The sequence below is a fragment of the Bufo bufo genome, chromosome 9 (genome assembly GCF_905171765.1).
Source record: "Bufo bufo chromosome 9, aBufBuf1.1, whole genome shotgun sequence".
Taxonomy (NCBI): domain Eukaryota; kingdom Metazoa; phylum Chordata; class Amphibia; order Anura; family Bufonidae; genus Bufo; species Bufo bufo.
The window spans coordinates 19,328,579-19,349,072 of NC_053397.1; the positions used below are offsets into that span (position 1 = coordinate 19,328,579).

General features: G+C 47.4%; 1 protein-coding gene across 4 annotated transcripts in view; it reads left to right on the plus strand.

Annotated features, from left to right (window-relative positions):
* The window catches only part of CAMK1 (calcium/calmodulin dependent protein kinase I), a 104,916-nt gene that overhangs the window by 60,304 nt on the left and 24,118 nt on the right, over window positions 1-20,494 (plus strand). For all 4 annotated transcript variants that reach the window (XM_040408460.1, XM_040408458.1, XM_040408459.1 and 1 more), the window contains exon 3: window positions 17,179-17,310. In XM_040408460.1, the coding sequence (XP_040264394.1) occupies window positions 17,179-17,310 (132 nt within the window). The remainder of the gene's footprint in view (window positions 1-17,178; window positions 17,311-20,494) is intronic.

Here is a 20,494-nt window from a genome sequence, read left to right on the forward strand (position 1 = left end):
TGTAGAGGCTGATGTAACTCACATGACATTAAGTGTATACTGATTCTGTGGGGGTTTATATACTGTCAATTAAAGAAAATAATGCCCCATAAAAAAAGAAATTTGATTGGATGATTGTCAGGCCGCTGTGGAAGTCACTTTTAAAGGGGCGGGCACTGTGGAGGTCACTGTTAAGGGGACAGTGGAGGCCACTATTAAAGGGGAAGCTGCTGTGGAGGTCTCTGTTAAGGCAGCAGGGTACTGTGGCAGTCACTGTTAAAGGGGCAGGCGCTGTGGAGGTCTCTGTTAAGGGGGCAAGGAATGGTAGAGGTCACCGTTAAGGGGACTGTCCCCCATGGAGGTCACTGTTAAGGAGCGGAGTGCTGTAGAGGTCACTGTTAAGGGGTCGGGCCCCTGTGGAGCTCACTGTTAAAGGGGCGGGCTGCTGTGAAGGTCAAAGTTAAGGGGTGGGCTGCTTTGGAGGTCACTGTTAAGGGGGCGGGGTGCTGTAGTGGTCACGTTATGGGGGGATATGGTCGATTATGTTTTAACGACACACAAACATTACGGTAGATAGAATAGATGAAATATACCCGTGCGAAGCCGGATCCTTCTACCAGTGTCTTATAAAATTCAGTAATGGCAGAACATTTAACATCCTCCAGAAAGAGCGACCCTTCCATTGAAGTGACAGAGGTTGAGCTGCCATACCTCATGCAACCTACAGATGGGTGCGGCGCTGTTTTTCCTGGATAGTCCCTTCAATGCAAACCTGGAGTAGCGTAAAGAGTTAATCCGTGTCTGGTTAGCCGCTCTTCTCATGTGAGATATGCAGAATCGGGGAAAGCTTCATATTTTACTTCTGCTTTTTACTGCTGACAGAGGAAGTGAGGTTATCTGGAGGGGGGGCTATTTTATCCCATTGCTGTCTTCTAGAGTTTCTCTCTGAAATGACATACTTGTGGTTTTCAAGATGGGGGTCTTTAGTGTCCCATCTACTGGACCATCACCTAATGGGTTCCCATATCATGTCATAGGTGCCAGTAAGTTTGTGAACCCTTCAGAGTATTTTCTGTGATCCTTTATCTATGTTAACCGCTTGTTGGATTCATGCCCCCCTATAAGCCTATCTTGGTAAAACCATTAACCTCGTAGGCTTTCATCTAAGGCTACTTTCACACCTGCGTTAGGTGCGGATCCGTCTGGTATCTGCACAGACGGATCCGCACCTATAATGCAAACGCTTATATTCGTTCAGAACGGATCCGTTTGCATTATTTTGTAAAAAAAAAAAATCGAAGTCAAAACAGATCCGTCCTGACTTACATTGAAAGTCAATGGGGGACGGATCCGTTTTCAATTGCACCATATTGTGTCAGTGAAAATGGATCCGTCCCCTTTGACTTACATTGTAAGTCAGGACGGATCCGTTTGGCTCCACATCCAGAGCGGAATGGAGGCGGAACGGAGGCAAACTGATGCATTCTGAACGGATCCTTATCCATTCAGAATGCATTGGGTCTGAACTGATCCGTTTTGAACCGTTTGTGAGATCCGTGAAACAGATCTCACAAACGGAATTCAAAACGCCAGTGTGAAAGTAGCCTAAGACTTTCAGGTCTTCTGTTTTCCATGGAGCAGTCGCGTTCTATGGGGCAATAAAAGGAACAGGTTGACGTCTACCGATCCAGCACCCAATAGATATATTCTGCAAACATGGACGGATTTCATTTTAGACTGTGCTCACGCCTGCGTCTTGGTTTACCTACTAAAAAGAAACCACATCACGGTTCCCGGATCCATTGTCCTCGTACTTGCCAAGATTCACGATTTTGCTGGGATAATCCTGGGAACTGGATTACATAAATGACCCCCCCAAAATGTTTGGTTCTTTGTGTCTGGTGCGCGCTTCCTCAGGCGGGGTTAAAATTGTTCCTCAGGGCTTGTTGTTGACCTCATTTCGACGGAAAGAATAGCGATCTGGAAATCTGCTTTTGTTGGGTTTTCCAAGAATATCATATTGATGACCTATCTTCAGGATAGACCATCAATATAAGATCTCCGGGGGTCTGACTCCTAGGATCGGTATGAAGAGGCCATGGCACATGGTGAGCGCTTAGGCCTCTTCCTAGGCCATGTGACCTCACATTCATCAGTCACATGGCCTAGGCGCAGCCCAGTCTCGTTAAAGTTAATGGGCTGAGCTGCGATACCAAGCACAGCCACAATTAATTGTATGGCGCTGTGCGTGCTAAGCAGCGAGGAGGCTGTGGTACTCACCGGAGCGCCGTGGTCTCCTCAAACAGCTGATTGGTGGGGGTCCCAAGAGTTGATCTCCTATTGTCGATCTCTTGTTGATGAACTCCTCTTTAAGTGACCTTCTGTAATAATGGACATTTCAGTCCTGGCTTCTGAGATGCTGGTGGCAAACCATCACAGTCAATCATGTTATTCCATGGGATTCATCTAGTGTGTGTGTGGTCCAGCTATCTTTGTGCTCACTGGTTTTGTCTGTTTCTATGAACGGCTTCCACGAACATTTTTGTTTTTCTTCTGCACAGAACTTTCTGTTCCCTTTAATACATCGGTTGTGTTTACATGTATACAGCATGGAAGTTGAGCAAGCTCTTTAATGTCCCATATTCCCACATTCTCGTGGCCATAGGAACGGCTTCCACGAACATTTTGTTTTTCTTCTGCACAGAACTTTCTGTTCCCTTTAATACATCGGTTGTGTTTACATGTATACAGCATGGAAGTTGAGCAAGCTCTTTAATGTCCCATATTCCCACATTCTCGTGGCCATAGGAACGGCTTCCACGAACATTTTGTTTTTCTTCTGCACAGAACTTTCTGTTCCCTTTAATACATCGGTTGTGTTTACATGTATACAGCTTGGAAGTTGAGCAAGCTCTTTAATGTCCCATATTCCCACATTCTCGTGGCCATAGAGAAGAAGGTGGTTAAATGGCCAACTCTTCTGTCTATCGTTGTCATGGTTCACCCTACATGCCTAGTTCATACGGTTATATAATGGACCTCTTTAGGACTTGTGCAGATAGCCCCTTAAATGTATGTCCTTTCATTAGGAGCTGTTCTGTTAGAGAGCCATCTCTTGTTTAGAGGAGTAGTAGAAGAGCCTCACGTACGTAAGGTAGACCGCCTGTCCTTCAGGAAGAGTAAAGGGTTTGCCACTTTAGAGACTCCTTTTTAGAAGGGTCCACTTGAATGTACTCCCAGCCATCTGCTGTAAACTGTGGGCAAATTTGGCCATAACTGTTCAGTTTTCCTGCAGCACCACCACTTGTGAAATGAAGCATTACATGCTGCCTGTTTAGATTGATTGACTGTCCATGTAACTCATGGACATGTTGGGTCCTCCAGAGTTAGAGACACCCTAGGTCCTGAACGGAGGTCTTCCCCCATCCGTGTACTAAAAATTCCCTAATAGGTTATTTGAAATTGGGTTTTGTAAACCTAACAAGTTGCTGCTTTACTGCTCTGATAAGAGACCCAATGATCAGTTCTGATAAAGCTATTTCATATTATTATAGAGAATGCCACCAAGTCTGTGATTTCCACCTGAGGAATTTCCGTCATAGTCGGCTAGTATAATTTACTAACCTTGCAGGGGCATAACTACAGGGGATGCACAGGTAGCAGATACTCCCAGACCATGGTGCCCAAGGAGCATCGCTGGTCTATCCTATAGAAACATATACTACAAGCGTATTTAATATTACGGCAGGAGTTTTCCTATAGTCGCCATCGATAAAATGCTGTAAGGATCCAAGCATCGTATGATCATCCACCGGCAGATTTTGCTTGTTGTACCACATGTTCACCGTCGATGATTGAAATGACTTCAGAATACATTGAGAAAGTGATTAAAAATATTTATCCTTTGCCCACGGTTTCGCTTGCCAAAAAACGTGGTATGAACACACTGCGCGCCCTATGAATAAATAGACGTCTTCGCACCTAATTAAGGACTCCTACCCAAGCAGGCATCCTCCTCACGGCACATAGTGAGCTGGATGAGGCAGGCGCAGTCGTCATGTCGGGTTTATATCCTCCATACGATCTGTATGATGGCTCTGGAGAAACCCTGATGTCGTCTTCTCCTGGAGTTTTGGGGCTTGAAGAGGCTAGACAGGACCATAGCTATAGGGGGTGCAGAAGAAGCGGCGGCACTGGGACCAGTTACATTTGGTAATCTCTTACTGCCATGCTGAGATAAGGTCAGTTGAGATCAGAGGCCCAAAACCCGAGACGTCTGGTGACAGCATCCCCCCCCCCCCCCTCTAATTTCTGTTAAGTGACGTGTTTTTATGGAGGCATTGTGTGGATCCAAATTGCCGAATACATGGATATCTTCATCTGTATTCATAACTGAGGCACATACTTGCCAACAGTCTCGAATTTGCAGGGACTGTCCCTAATTTTCAGAGACAGTCCCTCAAATTTGCCAACTACTATGTTGGTACATATGCTAAGGGTCTGTCGGCATCTGCGTCATTCATATGTAACAGCATTTTCACTGGTAAATTCAGGTTATATAAGCTGCGTCCAGGGCATGTCCCAGACCCACCTAATACATGACTTGTATTAGCCCTACTCCTTTTCAGGCTAGGACAAGCCAAATTGCCGGGATGGTTTCTCAAAATTCGGGTCAATCACGTCATATTTGAGACCGTTACAAACTACTGTATTTTTAGGACTGTAAGACCCACCGGACTAGGATGCACCTAGAATATTTTTCTTCAGAGCTCCGATCAGACTCCCAAATCAGACCCTCAAGCCCCATCCACCTCAGATCGGAACAGACCCCCTTCAGCCTCGGAACGGATGCCCATCAGCCCCAGAACAGACCCCACCAGCCTAAGATTAGACCCCTTCTGCCCTGGAACTGACCCCAACAGACCTAAGCTTGCTTCGGACGGCGCTGCCACTCACTGCTCCCTGGTCTTCTTCTGGCCCACACTGCAATGTGACCTGATGTCAGTGTCAGGTCATAGTGCATGCCTACATACACCACACTATTTCCTGACGCCAGGGGCGGATTGACCATAGAACTTACAGGGAAATTTCCCAGTGGGCCGATGACCAGGGGGGCGCTTGAGCCTTTCTCACGGCCTGACAGTGGAAGTTTTTGGGGATGTATTTTGTGCTGCTGGCAGTATTTTGTGCTGGACTGTGGTGTTTGGCTCTTTTGGGGCAGTATAATGTGCCACAATATGGTACTGCTGGCCTCGCCTACTTATGTTGTACCTGCCTTCCATCAATTTGGACCTGACTACAAAACGGGGCCACTTTAAGTATTTTTTCCAGGGTCACTTTAAGTTCCCAGTCCGCCCCTGCCTGATGTACACCCGGAAGAAGACCAGGGAGGGTAAGTACTACGGAGCACTTCCCTCACCGCTTCCCCGCTCCTGTAGTAGTACAGGCTTTGGGCCTGTATCTTCAAGTGATTGTATTTCAGAACAGCAGTAAGATATTAAGAGTGGTTTTGACATTTTTGACTTACACATAAAGGCATTTTTTTAAAAAAAAGTTTAGGTGATCAATATCAGATCAGTGGGGATTCGACTTCTGACAATTGGCCGTTTTGAAGGGTCCGCGTCCTAGGACAATGGTGTCAAGTTCATCAGTCACATGGCCTAGGCGCAGCTGAGTCGCATGCAAGTGAATGGGGCTGAGCGCGATACCAAGCACTGCCACTATACAGAGTACGGCGCTGTGCTTGGTGAGCTGTGAGGAGGCTGCAGTGCTCGCAGGAGTAGTGGGGTCTTTTCGGACAGCTGACCCCTTATGGGCCCATTTTATGTGTTCTCCTGGCCCTTTTTTAATTACATCAGCAGCTATTCCTACCGCCATCGTTTACACTGTTCACATTTCTGTGGTTTAGCGATCGCTTCCCAGTGGGATTGTAAGACTATCTTTAAAATTCGGAGATGAAGGAGCTCGGTCAGCTGGGGACAAGGAAGGCTGACAACCATAGCGGGCTTGTGTTATACACTGAAATAACTGGCAGTCATCACCTCCATTGCAGCTGGGGCAGAGAGACTCTATCACCGCTTTATCGTCCGCACGCATGACAGCGCCAAGGTGTGGTGGAAGAGCAGGTCGACAGGGGCCACAACCTTACAAGAGGGGAGGACTTTATATTTAGACTTCTCCATCCCGAGAAATTCCTGGAATATTTAGTGTCCCTTGGAAAGGCCCGGGGCGACAGTGTGGGCATTTTCACGATGTAAGAACCGGGCCGGCAGCTTCGCCTTGAAAACTTCAACCCCATAAAATCCAAGGACCAGTTGTCCCCTGGATTTGAGGACATCTTCATGGTTTTGAACCTGTGCCTGCTACCTTTTAGAACGGCTCCAGTCACCGGGCGTACCCGGACCTTGTGAAGGCCGAGCTGTGCGGTATATGTCGCTCGAATGCATACAGTCGAATACGCGCAGCATAACCATTCACATAGATATACATACATGAGTACCCACACACATGCATATTACACACAGTGCACATATATCATACTTGCCAATATTTAGAACACTAAGACTTGCGGAAGGGTATTGATTGTAGTGTTCAAAGCCACCGTTTTTCAGGTGTGGACATGCTCCTTCTCCGAGGTTGGTACACTCCTTTTGCAATGTGTTCACGCACTTTCAGAAGACTTCAGGCCTTGTAGATTAGATCGGTTTTCCAAGATTTTATAACTGATGACCTATCCTCTGCATAGGTCATCGGTATCTGATCTGTGGGGGTCTGACACCCGGGACCCCTGCAGATCGGCTCTTCGAGAAGGCAGTAGTGCCGTGGACTTCTTGGTGTGTTCCCTTAGGCCAGTGACAATACTTTCATCAGTCACGTGGCCTAGGTGCAGCTCAGCCCTATTGAAGTGAATAGGGTTGAGCTGTGATACCAAGCACAGCCGCTTTACAATGTACGGCGCTGTGCGTGGTGAGCACAGAGAAGGCTGCGGCGCCCACAGGAGCGCTGGGGCCTTATCAAACATCTGATCGGCGGGGGTCCCGGGTGTCAGACCCCCAACTATCAGATTCTGATGACCTATCCAGAGTACTCACACCAGTATTTTTGGTCCGCATCCGATCCACATTTTTTAGTCTAGGTGAAAGCTGCCCTCCATGCGGGAGATTATCGAACACCTCAGGGAAGCCTACTACTCTTGTAGGATCCTCCTGAACGTTCTGGAAGAGTTGACAAGTATGCGAATATATACAGAAACGCATATGTACATGAACCTACATACAGATGCATAAATACACACGATCACATATGCACATTCCAACCAAATACATGCATGTCATGATAAACCCATACATGCTGTAGGAAAGCGCAAGGGTCACCGAGGTTCCTGGCCTCTGTGAAGTAAGAGCCGGTACTTTCAGGTGTCAGCAGCAGCTAATGCTGATTGACACGTTGCTATTTTAGTATGGCTGTATAGCTGATCCGGTACGGCTCTTACTGGGAGTAGTCAAAGTGATGGGTGGGTGACTACTCCCCACGTTCCAGGCCGGGTTTTGACTGGCCTATAAAAACCCAGCCAGCAGTGTCAGCTGAGAGTGGATTACTCCTCTCTGACAGTGGAGCTCTGTCTGTCTCTGTGTTGGGACCTGGGAGTTTGGGCCTGGATTAAGGCCTGCTACCTTTTTTGGTGGATTCTTTTTTTTCCCAAGGACTTCTTCTTTACTGCATGGTGTGAACAAACACAAGGTGACTGTTTTCCTTGAAACTGACTTTTTGTTTTGTCATTTACTTAATGTGTGACTAAACACTGAACTATTTAAGGCCTCATGCACACGACCGTTGTGTGTTTTGTGGTCCGCAAATTGCGGATCCGCAAAACACGGATGGCGTCCGTGTGCCTTCCGCCTTTTGCGGAACGGCACAGACAGCCATTGATAAAACTGCCTAATCTTGTCCTCAAAACAGACAAGCATAGGACAGGTTATATTCATTTATTTTTGCAGACCACGGAACGGAGCAACGGATGCGGATAGCACACGGCGCGCTGTCCGCATCTTTTGCGGCCCCATTGAAGTGAATGTGTCCGCATCCAAGCCGCAAATACTGCAGCTCGGATGCGGACCAAAACAACGGTCGTGTGCATGAGGCCTAATTCAAAGACTTTTTTGTTGCCTCTATACTGCGTCCGCTAACCTGCCTACCACAGCGAATCCCCACAATGCGTGCATATATAAAGATACACGTACACACATGGAGGTACTTATAGAGACATAGACGGTGTGTGCATACACACACTTAGGTATAGGAATGCACAGGCAGTAGTTCTGGGGGGGTGCAGGGGTAGCCGTTGCAGCCAGACCCTGCTTGCCACGTGTGCTGTAAATGACACATGGTAGTTGGGGGCTCTGATTTTGCGGGACCCAGGCACCCACCTTCCAATAAACGGACGTACATTCACCCATCTCCACTTTCAGCAAATCATTCTTCCATTTCTACCCTCCGGTGATGCTGACCTACAAGTGGCTGTGTGTCAGCGCCACGACCTGTGACACGTCAGTGGTCGCACCATGGCTCCTATGGCCGTAGCGGATATCTGCAGGATCTAACCGCAGCCGTTGCGTCCACCTCTTTCTATCTAATATTCCACGTCCTGTTTTCTGTGTGATTTCATCTCCAGCCCCGTGATCCGTCTCCTCTGCAGGTCACCCGTCATCCAGAGAGACCCCGGTGTCAGCACAACACGCCGGTTTCCTAGCAACCCCTTTCAATACCGCTTATTACACCAGGTATCGGGGAGAAAATTCCATTGCACATTGTAATAATTAGATTCTTCTTTGCCTGGCGACTCCCCCTCGTTTATCACATTAACCCTTTACGCCACTCGTTGCCTAGAGGAAATTGAAAGCCGTAGGGATAGGTTGGACAGGGTCAGTACTAGACCGGCAGAAGCACCAGGAATGATCCGAGATGTAGCCAGCGGATGAGAACAGAGAGTGCAAGCGTAGATCTTAAAGGGGAAGGCTGCACTGAAGTAACCTGAATGATTGATTTATACACATGGGCGCAATAGCCTGAGGTTCAGATGGGGTTTGGAGGGTGATATCCCTGTAAATACGCTGCCGGCTGCCATGGCGTGGAGATCCGAGCCATGGAGAAAACAGTTGCGGTCAGGGTGCAAGAAATTGGCAAGGGACAGTGAAGATGTACGGACTATGTTGAAAAAAACCACTGTGTACTCCGTGGCAGAAACCGCTGTGGTTTTTCGCTTTAAATGCCGCAGACTCGACCTTGGTTTATCCTCAATGAGTGGAGCTAACCCACAAGGAGACTCTGGTGTCCGCGTGGAACCCATGGTAAAAAGGAACATGCCCATTCTTGCCACTGTATGGAAAGCTGCACATAAAAAATCCTCAGCTGCATGAATGGCGGCGCAAACTCCCATTGAACACAATGGGAGGTGGACACCATGCGGAGTAGGATCCGCACCAAAATTTGGTGTCAAAATTCGGAGTGTGAACAAAGTATCAATTTTCTTATTGTAAAATGTGGTATGATGGAGATGCCCCATGTACTATTCAAAAGGTTCCAGGAAGATGAGATATCAGGTGCTGTTGGTTGGGGTCCTGCTTTAATGCCCCGTTTCCTGCTTGTGACCTGGAGGCGGGGCCTTTGTCTGACTATCACAGTGGCCTGGTGAGGTTCAGGGTATAAAAGATCATTTTTTCAGGAGCCATTTCCAATTGTCATGGGGTTGAAGCTAAAAACTTTTTGGGATTCAGATGTTGGCAAGTATGCTAAAGCAGTTTAAGGAATAGGGGTGGACTGGTAACTTTAAGGTGGCCCTGGGAAAAAAAATATATATATTTTTTTAATCCTGTTGTAGGCAGGTTCAAATCGACTGAAGGTTGGCTAACACATGTAGGCGGGGTAGTTCAGCACAAGATACCTCCCGAACAGAACCAAAGACCACAGTGCAGTACAAGATCCCCGCCCCCGCAGAACCAAATGCCACAGTGCAGCACAAGATACCACCCCCGCAGAACCAAAGACCACAGTGCAGCACAAGATACCGCCCCGGCAGAACCAAAGACCACAGTGCAGCACAAGATACCGCCCCGGCAGAACCAAATACCACAGTGCAGCACAAGATACCGCCCCAGCAGAACCAAATACCACAGTGCAGCACAAGATACCGCCCGGCAGAACCAAACACCACAGTACAGCACAAGATACCGCCCCGGCAGAACCAAATACCACAGTACAGCACAAGATACCGCCCCGGCAGAACCAAATACCACAGTGCAGCACAAGATACCGCCCCGGCAGAACCAAATACCACAGTGCAGCACAAGATACCGCCCCGGCAGAACCAAATACCACAGTGCAGCACAAGATACCGCCCGGCAGAACCAAATACCACAGTACAGCACAAGATACCGCCCCGGCAGAACCAAATACCACAGTGCAGCACAAGATACCGCCCCAGCAGAACCAAATACCACAGTGCAGCACAAGATACCACCCCGTGGAACCAAATACCACAGTGCAGCACAAGATACCACCCCGGCAGAACCAAATACCACAGTGCAGCACAAGATACCACCCCGGCAGAACCAAATACCACAGTGCAGCACAAGATACCGCCCGGCAGAACCAAATACCACAGTACAGCACAAGATACCACCCCCACAGAACCAAAGACCACAGTACAGCACAAGATACCATCCTGTAGAACCAAATACCACAGTGCACCACAAGATACCACCCTGTAGAACCAAATACCACAGTATGACCAGGGGCGTAGCTACCATGGAAGGAGTTGAAATGGCTGCTATATGCAGCTTGAATTCAGGAAGGGACCCAGGAGGAGGACAAATGGATTTATTTTCAGGGCCCAGGGAGCAGTGAATATAGTTCTTGTAGTCCTAGCACTGGTATTACTCGCTGCTCCCCGTTCTTCTTTTGTGGACTTCAGGACCGGACGTAGTGTGCGTAGGAATGCACTGTGACCTGATGCTGTGTGACATCACATCACACTGTAGTGCGTGCCTAGACACAGTGCTGCACGAAGAGCAGAGGCGCCCGTAGGAGGAGAAGAGAGGTGTGAGGTCTGCATTAAGGGGACTTAGGGGAGCCCCGTTCATTTGCTGTGGGGCCCAGTGAGTTCTAGCTACACCACTGCCCAAGACTTTTATGGGTGATTTTGCATTGTCATGGAGCTGGAGTTTAGAGGGCATCTCTAGATTTTGGTGACTCTACATGGTGGCACATGTTGCTTGGCTGATCTCTGGCCGCCATGTTTGTTACGGCATTGTTCTGTACAGGCTTCAGTCGCCGTCTGTCGGCTTTCACAGGTTTTTGGCGTCTCTGGTGGAATGTTCTTCACCTCCTGGCATTGCCGTGGTTAAGCCACTCATTAGCACAGCCCCGTTAGGTGGTGTGACGCATGTGTAACTAGGGCCTTTCAGGCGATGTCTGCCGCGCGATGCCTTCAAATGCATTGGAATCACTCTGATGCTTTCCTAAAAATAAATGAGAATTATTCCCTGTTTCCATGGAGGCAGTTGTCAGTCTTCCAGTCCGGCAGAACTCGTCGGGGAGAGGCTGCGGAAAATGGAGTAAACAGGAGATACGACCGCATTTAACCCTTCTCCTCCCCACATCTGATCAGCTCAGGCAAGGCACAGAATCTGTACGGTTGTAGTAAATAGGGATGAGCAAACCCGAACTTTACAGGTTTGGGGTTCGGGTGGTGTAGAAATTCCGTTATGGATTCTGTTATATGGGAATTCGTAGACTGAATTCGAAACGGAAGCCTTAAAGAGGCAATCCGTTTTGATCCGTCATAATAGAAGTCTATGGCCAATCGTAACGGACCCGTCCTGGTTTTGCAGGACTTTGTTTTCCATCCTGCATAACGGAAACCAGACAGATCTGTTATGCTTGGCTATAGACTTCTATTATGATGGATCAAAATGGAATACCTCTTAAAGGCTTCCGTTTTGCATTCCGTCTTTGAATTGCGTTACATTCCGTTATAACGGAACCTATAACGTAACCCGAACACCAAACCCGAACCTTTTAAAGTTCGGGTTCGCTCATCCGTACTACTAAACTAACAAGGTGCAGTAGAATAAACGGCATCTGATAATCCGGCATGCTGAACCTTCAAATGCTGAATTTTGGATAACCCAAGAGACCCCAAAAGTACATGTCAGCTCTTTAACCGCTACACTGTACACCCAGAGATCCCAGACTATCGGGCGGTTCTGAAATAAACTGACGGCTCGGGTTGTCCAGGATTAGACGGCATGACATGGAGCCACAGGTTGTAACTGGTATTGCATCTGAGCTCCATTGCAATGAATGAGGCTGAGCTGCAGTACCATCGACTGCCTGTAGCCAGGTGTGGAGCATTTTTTAAAGAGGGCAGCCATGTTTTTTCTAATCCTGGACAACCCTTTTAAGAACTTCGAATCTTAAATTTTGTGATCATAGAAAAGTGCCATTGGACCAACCTGTAGCAAATCCTTTTTTTCTGGATTATTGGATTTATTCTGGATAGTCTGGTAGAGTGAAACAACCCCCTCTGTTCATCCTGAATGTGGTTTAGCTTGTGCATTAAGAATCAGAAAGATAGTCACCATTATTGGTGCGTGAATCTTTGCTGCTAGTGGTAGCAGAACTGTGTATGTCGGGTGTAGCAGAGTTGTGTTTGCAGCAAATGTGGTTTTACATGGGGCTGCAATTGAACCCTCTGTTTTGTGTTGAGAGTTATCAGTGTGCACCAATACGCCAGGGTGGTAAATGACAAGTTCGGCTCTGCTGCATCTGTAGCTGTCTTATCTCTGAGAATGCCGTTCTTAGATCTCTCAAGCCCTTGGGTCTTGGATCATGTGCTGGGGCCTGACGCACCCCGGGAAGGGGGTTAGTAATTGTTATTTTCTCCTGCTGTAGCCGGGGCCTGCTCCATTGGGATGACGGTATCATAGTAATCGCCTGTGGCGGCCTCCGCTATATTGGGAGCAGACGCCTGGGAATGGCCTGTGCCATAGATCCAGTTACACGTGCAGTTTTACAGGATTGCGGTGCCTTTATATTGGGCTAGTCGTCGTGTAATAAAAAGTTCAGCAACTTTCTGCTCCAGTTTGTCTCCCTTTTTTTTTTTTTTACCACTTGCAAGATCTCTGCTTGCAGTCGGTGAATAGAAGTTCTCTACATTCACAGACTGAGGGTTTGTTACAGTGTATCCAATCTGGACAATCCTATGTGAGCTAAATGTATCACCAAATCTCTCCCCTTGTCCGAGGGTTTGCTACAGTGTATCAGGGCAATTATTATCCTGGAGTGTGACAAAACTTAAAGGGATAGCTCCATCTCAGAAGAATCAGTGTGGGAGAGCTGTTCTTCTCAGACATTCTTCTCGCTTTTAAATGTAGTCTGTCACCAAGTGCACCGAGGGCGGGCCCAAGCCACCCTGTGCACTTTTGCTCATTCTGCTCCCTCTTCTTCTTGATTGTAAGGGGCAGGCAAGATGACTATGCAGGAAGAGGGAGGGGCTGGCAGAGGGAGCAGGAGGAGCAAGAGTGGCTAAGGCCCGCCCTCGGTGCACTTAATGGCTTTTCTTGCACTCTTCTCTGCACTCGGACCCCCACCAATCAAAACTTTGGATACGCCTCTATGACCTTTCAAACATTTTTTGGAAAACTCATTGAACCTTTAATGGCACGACCGTACAGTGTGGTTCCGACGCAGCTTCTCTGCGGTTGAGTATTGCGCGGCCATACATGCCGCTAAATGCTCCGATTAACTACTTAAGACCGTACTGTGTACTCAGTGTGCCTTGTTAATGGTTGTGCTACAGCCACAATACCGTGCCGCCATTAACAGTGCTGACTAACTAAACTGTGTGGTCCAGATGCTGAGGCTCCTATAGACCATGTGGTACTTGACGGAAACATGACCGTGGCACGACTTTGCCATGTGGTTGGACCCTAAGGGCTCATGCACACGACCGAAAGTATTTTGCGTTTCGAAAAAACGGATCTGCCAAAAATCCGGATGACTTCTGTGTGCATTCTGTATTTTGCAGAACGGAACAGCTGGCCCCTAATAGAACAGTCCTATCCTTATGCGTAATGCGGACAATAATAGGACATGTTACACCCTTTTGCGGAACGGACATGCGGAAATGGAATGCACATGGAGTATCTTCCGTTTTTTTTTTCAGACCCATTGAAATGAATGGATCCGCATCTGGTCCGCAAAAAAAATGGAATGGAAAGAAAATAGGTTCGTGTGCATGAGCCCGAACAGTGAATTTCCCCTGGTCACAGGCTCCCTTTAAGGTCACCTGTCTAGGTGACAACTAATATGACTATTATTACATCTCTAACATGGGTTGTCACCCAGCTTTCCTTGAACTGCTCATTTTTCTATTTAGACTGCAACGCAGGAGATATATGGCGGTATAACTAGGCCGGTTTGGCATTTAGGAGTAAGAATCCTTATGTGAGCTATAATGGCAGCCAAGGTGGTGGTGACCCGGCTTTCCTATAAAACTGTATGGAATAGGGTGACGGTAGCTTATGTTTAGGGTGGGACTGCTGGTGGCTGTAGTGCGTCGCACCTGTATATGTACTGTCATGGCTCGGCGAGTTCAGCCTCGGCTATTACACAACACAGAGATGCACGGAGTAGACGGCTATAAATAAAATCCGTGTGGCGTTCGTCCTCACCATATGGATCGGTAGTCATGGCTGCCTGCGCTTATTATAGAGATGTCTGCAGCGCAGCCGAGGAGATGGGGAGACCCAGGAGAGAGGTAGCACCAGAGGAGGCTTATCCATATACATGAGGAAACCAGTGCCCCTGCTGCCTCGTTACAAGGGATAGTGCCTCCTTCGGGGATGGCCGGGCGAATGTAAACCGTAAAGATGAACAGTTCTATTACGAGTAGGACCCCAAATTCCCAGCTGGGAGGACTGAGTGGAAAGTAAAAGCTTCCAGTTCTGTGCGCAGAGGTGAAAACGCGTTGTAGGACATGTCCGCTTTCTTCCAGAAAACAGCGCCCCTCTAGTGGATGTTTACTTAACCGCATAAGGTTCTGCCTATATTGGGCCTTAAAGGGGTATTCCAGGATTTTACTATTAATAGCCTATGCTCAGGACAGGCCATCAATATCTGATCCGACTCCCCACACCCCCGCTGATCCAATGTTCTGGAGTAATGCCGGATCTATACAGCGCCGTCCACTGTGTAGTGGACAGAGGTTGTTACTGCGCCACTGTTCTCATTGACGTGAATGAGACCAATGCTGCAGTTACTAGCGTAGACCACTAAACCGTGATCGGAGCGGTGTCGTTTTGGCGCTACTAGCAGAACAGATATTGATGGCCTGTCCTGAGGATGGGACTTGTGTGAGAACATTTGTATAACAGAGTCTTGTGTCATGCCTGTCAGTGAATATACTTGAGTGCAAGATCATTTGTATAGAGTGTATTGCCTGTCAGCGTCGTGCCCGTCAGCGTTATGCCTGTCAGTGTCAGAATGTTGGCTTTGCAAGGCCTAAAAGGCTCATGTCCATGGCAGACCTGCGGGCCTTTGTTGGATTGCATCACGAGAGAGCATGCGGCTCCTCTCTCTATAAACAACTTGGGTACCGCGGTCACTATTGACCACAGCATCTACACAAGAGAACCATGCCGGCCTTATTCTACAGCACTGTAAAAAAACACATAAACTTTTTTACTTCCATCAAAAAACTGTCTATAAAAATAGCAAAAAATTTTAAAAATCTCTGCATTTTCCTGTGTGACAGTGCGGTTATCCTCCGAGGCAGCCCTGACAGCCTCCTCCCGACTCCATCGCATCATTAAGCCTCTTTACAATAGGTCACAGATCCCCCTTCCCCAGATCCGAAAGGTTTTTATTCATCTGTGCCGCGATTTTCCTAAAGTGAATGTCTTGCATCCCGCGCAGGACATCAGTCATCATTGATTCAAATAGCATATAATTATGGCTGCCCGTACCCAGCAGAGGATGAATGCACTGTCTGGGGAGGCCGTGCCGCGCAGTGTCACCGAGCATATGAATCTAGAATAGATCTTGGCTCTCGCTCGCTGCGTTCGGCCCGTGTCTATTTCCAGATGTAGGATTAGAGCGTCTTCCATCCGTCTCCAGCCGTGTGTAATTAGCCTGTTATCTACGGCAATGGCTTCTTACCCCTTTATGCTTTACAGCCAGTGATAATTGATACGTGTACGCTGTTTATTATATGTGTATTACATAAGAAGTTGCTCTAGTCACAGTTAAAGCTGCAACAGGTTCTGTGGTATTACGTCTATCCCAAATACTTCGTCCGATGCCCCTTTCTCCATTTATATCAGTTTTTGTAGGACACCTGCTAATGTGACATTGGGAGAGTTGGATATTAAAACAAACTGTTACAACGCGTCCTTTTCAGGTTTTGAGTGTAGATGGATCCCTACAACCAGGATGAGAAAAACAAGGCTGCTTTCTTCCAAAAACAGCACCACACCTGTCCACAGGTTGTGTGTGGTATTGCAGCTCAGTCCTGTTCTTTGTAGCTGAGCTGCAATACCACGTGCAACCTGTGGACAGGAGTGGCACCATTTATGGAAAAAATTAGCTATATTTTTCTCATCCGGAGGGTTGGCGTCAGATAGGATTAAAGGGTTGTCCAGGATTAGAAAAACATGGACACTTTCTTCCAAAAACAGCACCACACCTGTCCATGGGCCGTGTTTAGTATTGCAGCTCAGCACCATTGGAGTCAATGGGCAGAGCTGCAATACGGTACACATCCAGTGGACAGGCGTGGTGCTGTTTTAGGAAGAAAGCGGCCATGTTTTTCTAATCCTGGACAACCCCTTTCAGAATCTAATCAGTGGGGGGCTCACCTAGGGGACCCCTGGGATCCCAAGAACAGGGGTCCCCAGAATGAATAGAGTGATGAGCGTGCACACCTCCACTCCATTGCCTATAGGACTGTTGGAAATGGCTGCATACAGCGCTCAGTTATTTCCAGCAGTAATGTAGGCATGGTATGGAGTGGAGGTGTGCATGCTCGACCGCCCCTCCGTTCGGAAGAATCGGGACCCCAGTAAGATAAGGGGCGTTTTAATCCAGGTTCATTTCCTATGAGCTTATGTGTTGATAACATTTTTCCCTTCTCATTCACAGTGGGGCGTTTTCGGAAGTGGTCCTAGCGGAGGAGAAGAAGACCCAGAAACTAGTCGCCATAAAATGCATCCCCAAGAAAGCTCTAGAGGGGAAGGAGACGAGCATCGAGAACGAGATAGCGGTGCTGAGGAAGTAAGTGGCGGCTCCTATTCGCGTCTCTTGTTATTTTCCTGTAAGACGGACCTAGAACATACGGGGGTCACCACGGGTGAGTGGCCTATTACATCCCAACATGACAGCAGCCCTGGTCTGAATCTTCGAGATTTCTCTCTCCGCTCCTTCCGGGCTTTATGATTCTTCTTAATCACCCTGAAGTCTTGAATTTCGGAGGAGGAGGGGGGGGGGGGAGAGGTGACTACTTGCCGCGCTGCAGAACTCCATCAGACATTTCTAGAACATTGCGCAGTATTTTACCTTTACATAGTTGTCGCATCATTTCTATACTGTCACCATGGAGTTACCGTTCTAGAAGGATCCTTATTTTTACATTACTTGCATCAGCAATGTCCCCAGTGACTCCTCTAAGACATGTAAGACATGTCACTTAAAGGGGTTGTATGGGATTAGAAAAACGTGGCTGCTTTCTTCCAGGAACAGCGCCACCCCTATCTATAGGTTGTCCCTGGTATTGCATGGAAGTGAATTGGGTTGAGCTGGAGTACCAACATGAACGGTTGATTGTGGACAACCCCCTGCAGTCAGTTCATCGAACCCCCTGTCACCTAGATAGTGACTGTCCAAACTGGAGGACCCCTTTAACTTTCTGGCTTCACAGGGAGGATTCAGAGGCTCGAACCAAATGAGGGCGAAGGGGTTAACTCTGCTTTCCTTTCTGGAAAGTATATAAAAACTCAGCTGTGAATAAAATCCCGAAGTATCGCGTCCTCCTACACACGTTTCCATAGCGACGTGGTAAACCCTGAGTGCTCTGCATGGAGCTCGCTGTAACGGGTCATTTCAGTCGTTGTCGGCTGCACGGCCATTATTGGTTATAAACCGCGAGGGGGGGAAAATGACATAAAAATTTGTACATCTCATACATGGCACACAGGTGCTGGAATGGAATTCGAAACCACGTTAACTCCTCGACCGAATTGCATACCTACAATTCCCAGCATGTCAGGGCGTGCTGAGAGTTGTAGTTTTGCAATAAACCTGAGATTTTCAGAAAATTCTGTTACAGGTAGCAGATAGAATAGGAGGGTGCAGATATCATACTTTGGGCATTAAAACTTGGCTTTGGAATGTTTCCATTCACTGATATCAAGCAAAAGTCTAAATGGCAGGGAATGGAAAAGCAAAAGGCCTCATCAGAGCAGTCCAACAGAGAAACTGGGCCTTGTTTCCCATAGCAACCAATCAGAGCGCAGCTTTCAATTCTGAAATAGCCCTGGTGAAATGAAAGCTGTGCACTGATTGGTTGCTATGGGCAACGAGGCCCAGTTTTTCTGCCAGACTCCCTGGATGTGTTTCATCTCCAGGCCACCATGTTCTCTGCTTGATGTCGGTGAATGGATCCATCCAATGTTTACATTCAAAGGCTGAAAATCCATATTGAGTTGCCATTCCTAGGACCAATCATCTTCACCCCTGATCTGACCCGTTTTGGGGACACATTTGCCCATCTCCATTTTGTGGGACTTTTGGGAGGCGTGAAAAAAAGCGTCCTGCAGTTTGTTAGATTGGGGGAGATATATCAGAACTGGTGCAAGAGAAAAGTCGAGCAGTTGCCCATAGCAACCAATAAGAACACCGCTCTCATCCCTCGGAGGCCTTTTAGAAAATAAAAGCAGCTATCTGATTGGTTGCTATGGGCAACTACTCCATTTTTTTCATTGCAGTAGTTTTGCTAAATCTCCCACAATGAGGCAGTATATTAAGGGATTTTAGCCTGAAATACTTGACAGCAGATATGTGCTGCAGCTTATAGAACCACACAGGTTTTCCAGCATGTCTGAATGTGTCTTTGTCATGCACGTTTGACTAGAATTTAAGTATAGGTTCACGTCACCTTTTATACTGGGGTGCTCTAGACTAGTTAGTGACCAGTTTATCCATGCAACAGAAGTTTGAGCAGGGTACCCCTAGGGAAGCGAGCAGTGATAAGTGTTAAAGTAACGCCATTGTCACGCGCGGTCATAGGCTGCGTTCCAAGCCTCTGTCAGCAGTTCCTTCAGATTTGACAGAAAGAATAGAGCAGCATGCAGCACTAATCTTCCTCTCAAAATGACAGATACTACATAAGGACCCATGATGGATGACTATTACTTTTTAAATTACATTCTGCTCTACCAAACATACAGGAGAATACAGCACTACCATACCTCTTATATCCAGTGACCTCATCTATGATATTTTCTACCCTTGTCTTTTCCATTCAGATCCAACCGCCGTGATGATTTCTTTCAGCCACGTCTCGTCTCTGCAGAGTTTGTCGCACAGATAACTTAGGTTCCTACTTTTCCATCATCCTCCCACGTTCTATACACCCCATCCTGCCACCCCTAATACTTTTTCCACTGTGCTCCCAAACACTATAATGCAGAATCAGATAAGTCTCTCTGAAAAAACAAGTACCACACAGATGGTTCCCTCTTCAAGAATTATTGACACACAGTGCTCTCAAAAATAATTGTGTCCCCCAGCAAACAATGCCCCTGACGCAGTGTGCTGAACTGATCTTCCTGTCACAATGACAGACAACTCATTAGCAACCATGATGGATGACTACTACTTTTTAAATTACATTCTGCAGTACCAAACATACAGGAGAATACAGCGCCACATACCTCTTGCATCCAGTAACGTCTCCTCTGATGTAGACGTTTTCTTTTCTCATCTTCTCTATTCGGATTAGACCACCATGATGACTTCTTTCTGCCATGTCCTGACTCTGCAGAGTTTGTCACGTAGGCATCTTAGGTTCCAACTATTCCATCATCCTCCCACCTTCTCAACACCCCATCCTGCCACTCTGTGCTCCCCAATACTATACTGCAGAATCAGATAGCCCCCCTGAAAAAAACTAGTACCACACAGATAGTGCCCCGTCAATAATTATTGACACTTAGTGCCCTCAATTTCACCCAGCAAATAGTGCCCCTGACACTACTATTTGTGTAAACATAGTGTCCCCCCCCCAATGATTGTGCTAAGGTGATACTGTGCCAGGGTGCCCCCCAGAGTAGTAGTGCTCCCAGTTCCCTTAGTAGTAATAGTGCCCCTACAGTGTCCCCCAAAGTAATAATGCCCACTATTGTGCCCCGGAAGTAATAATGTTCCCCATAGTCCCCGAGTAGTAATAAAGCCCATCATA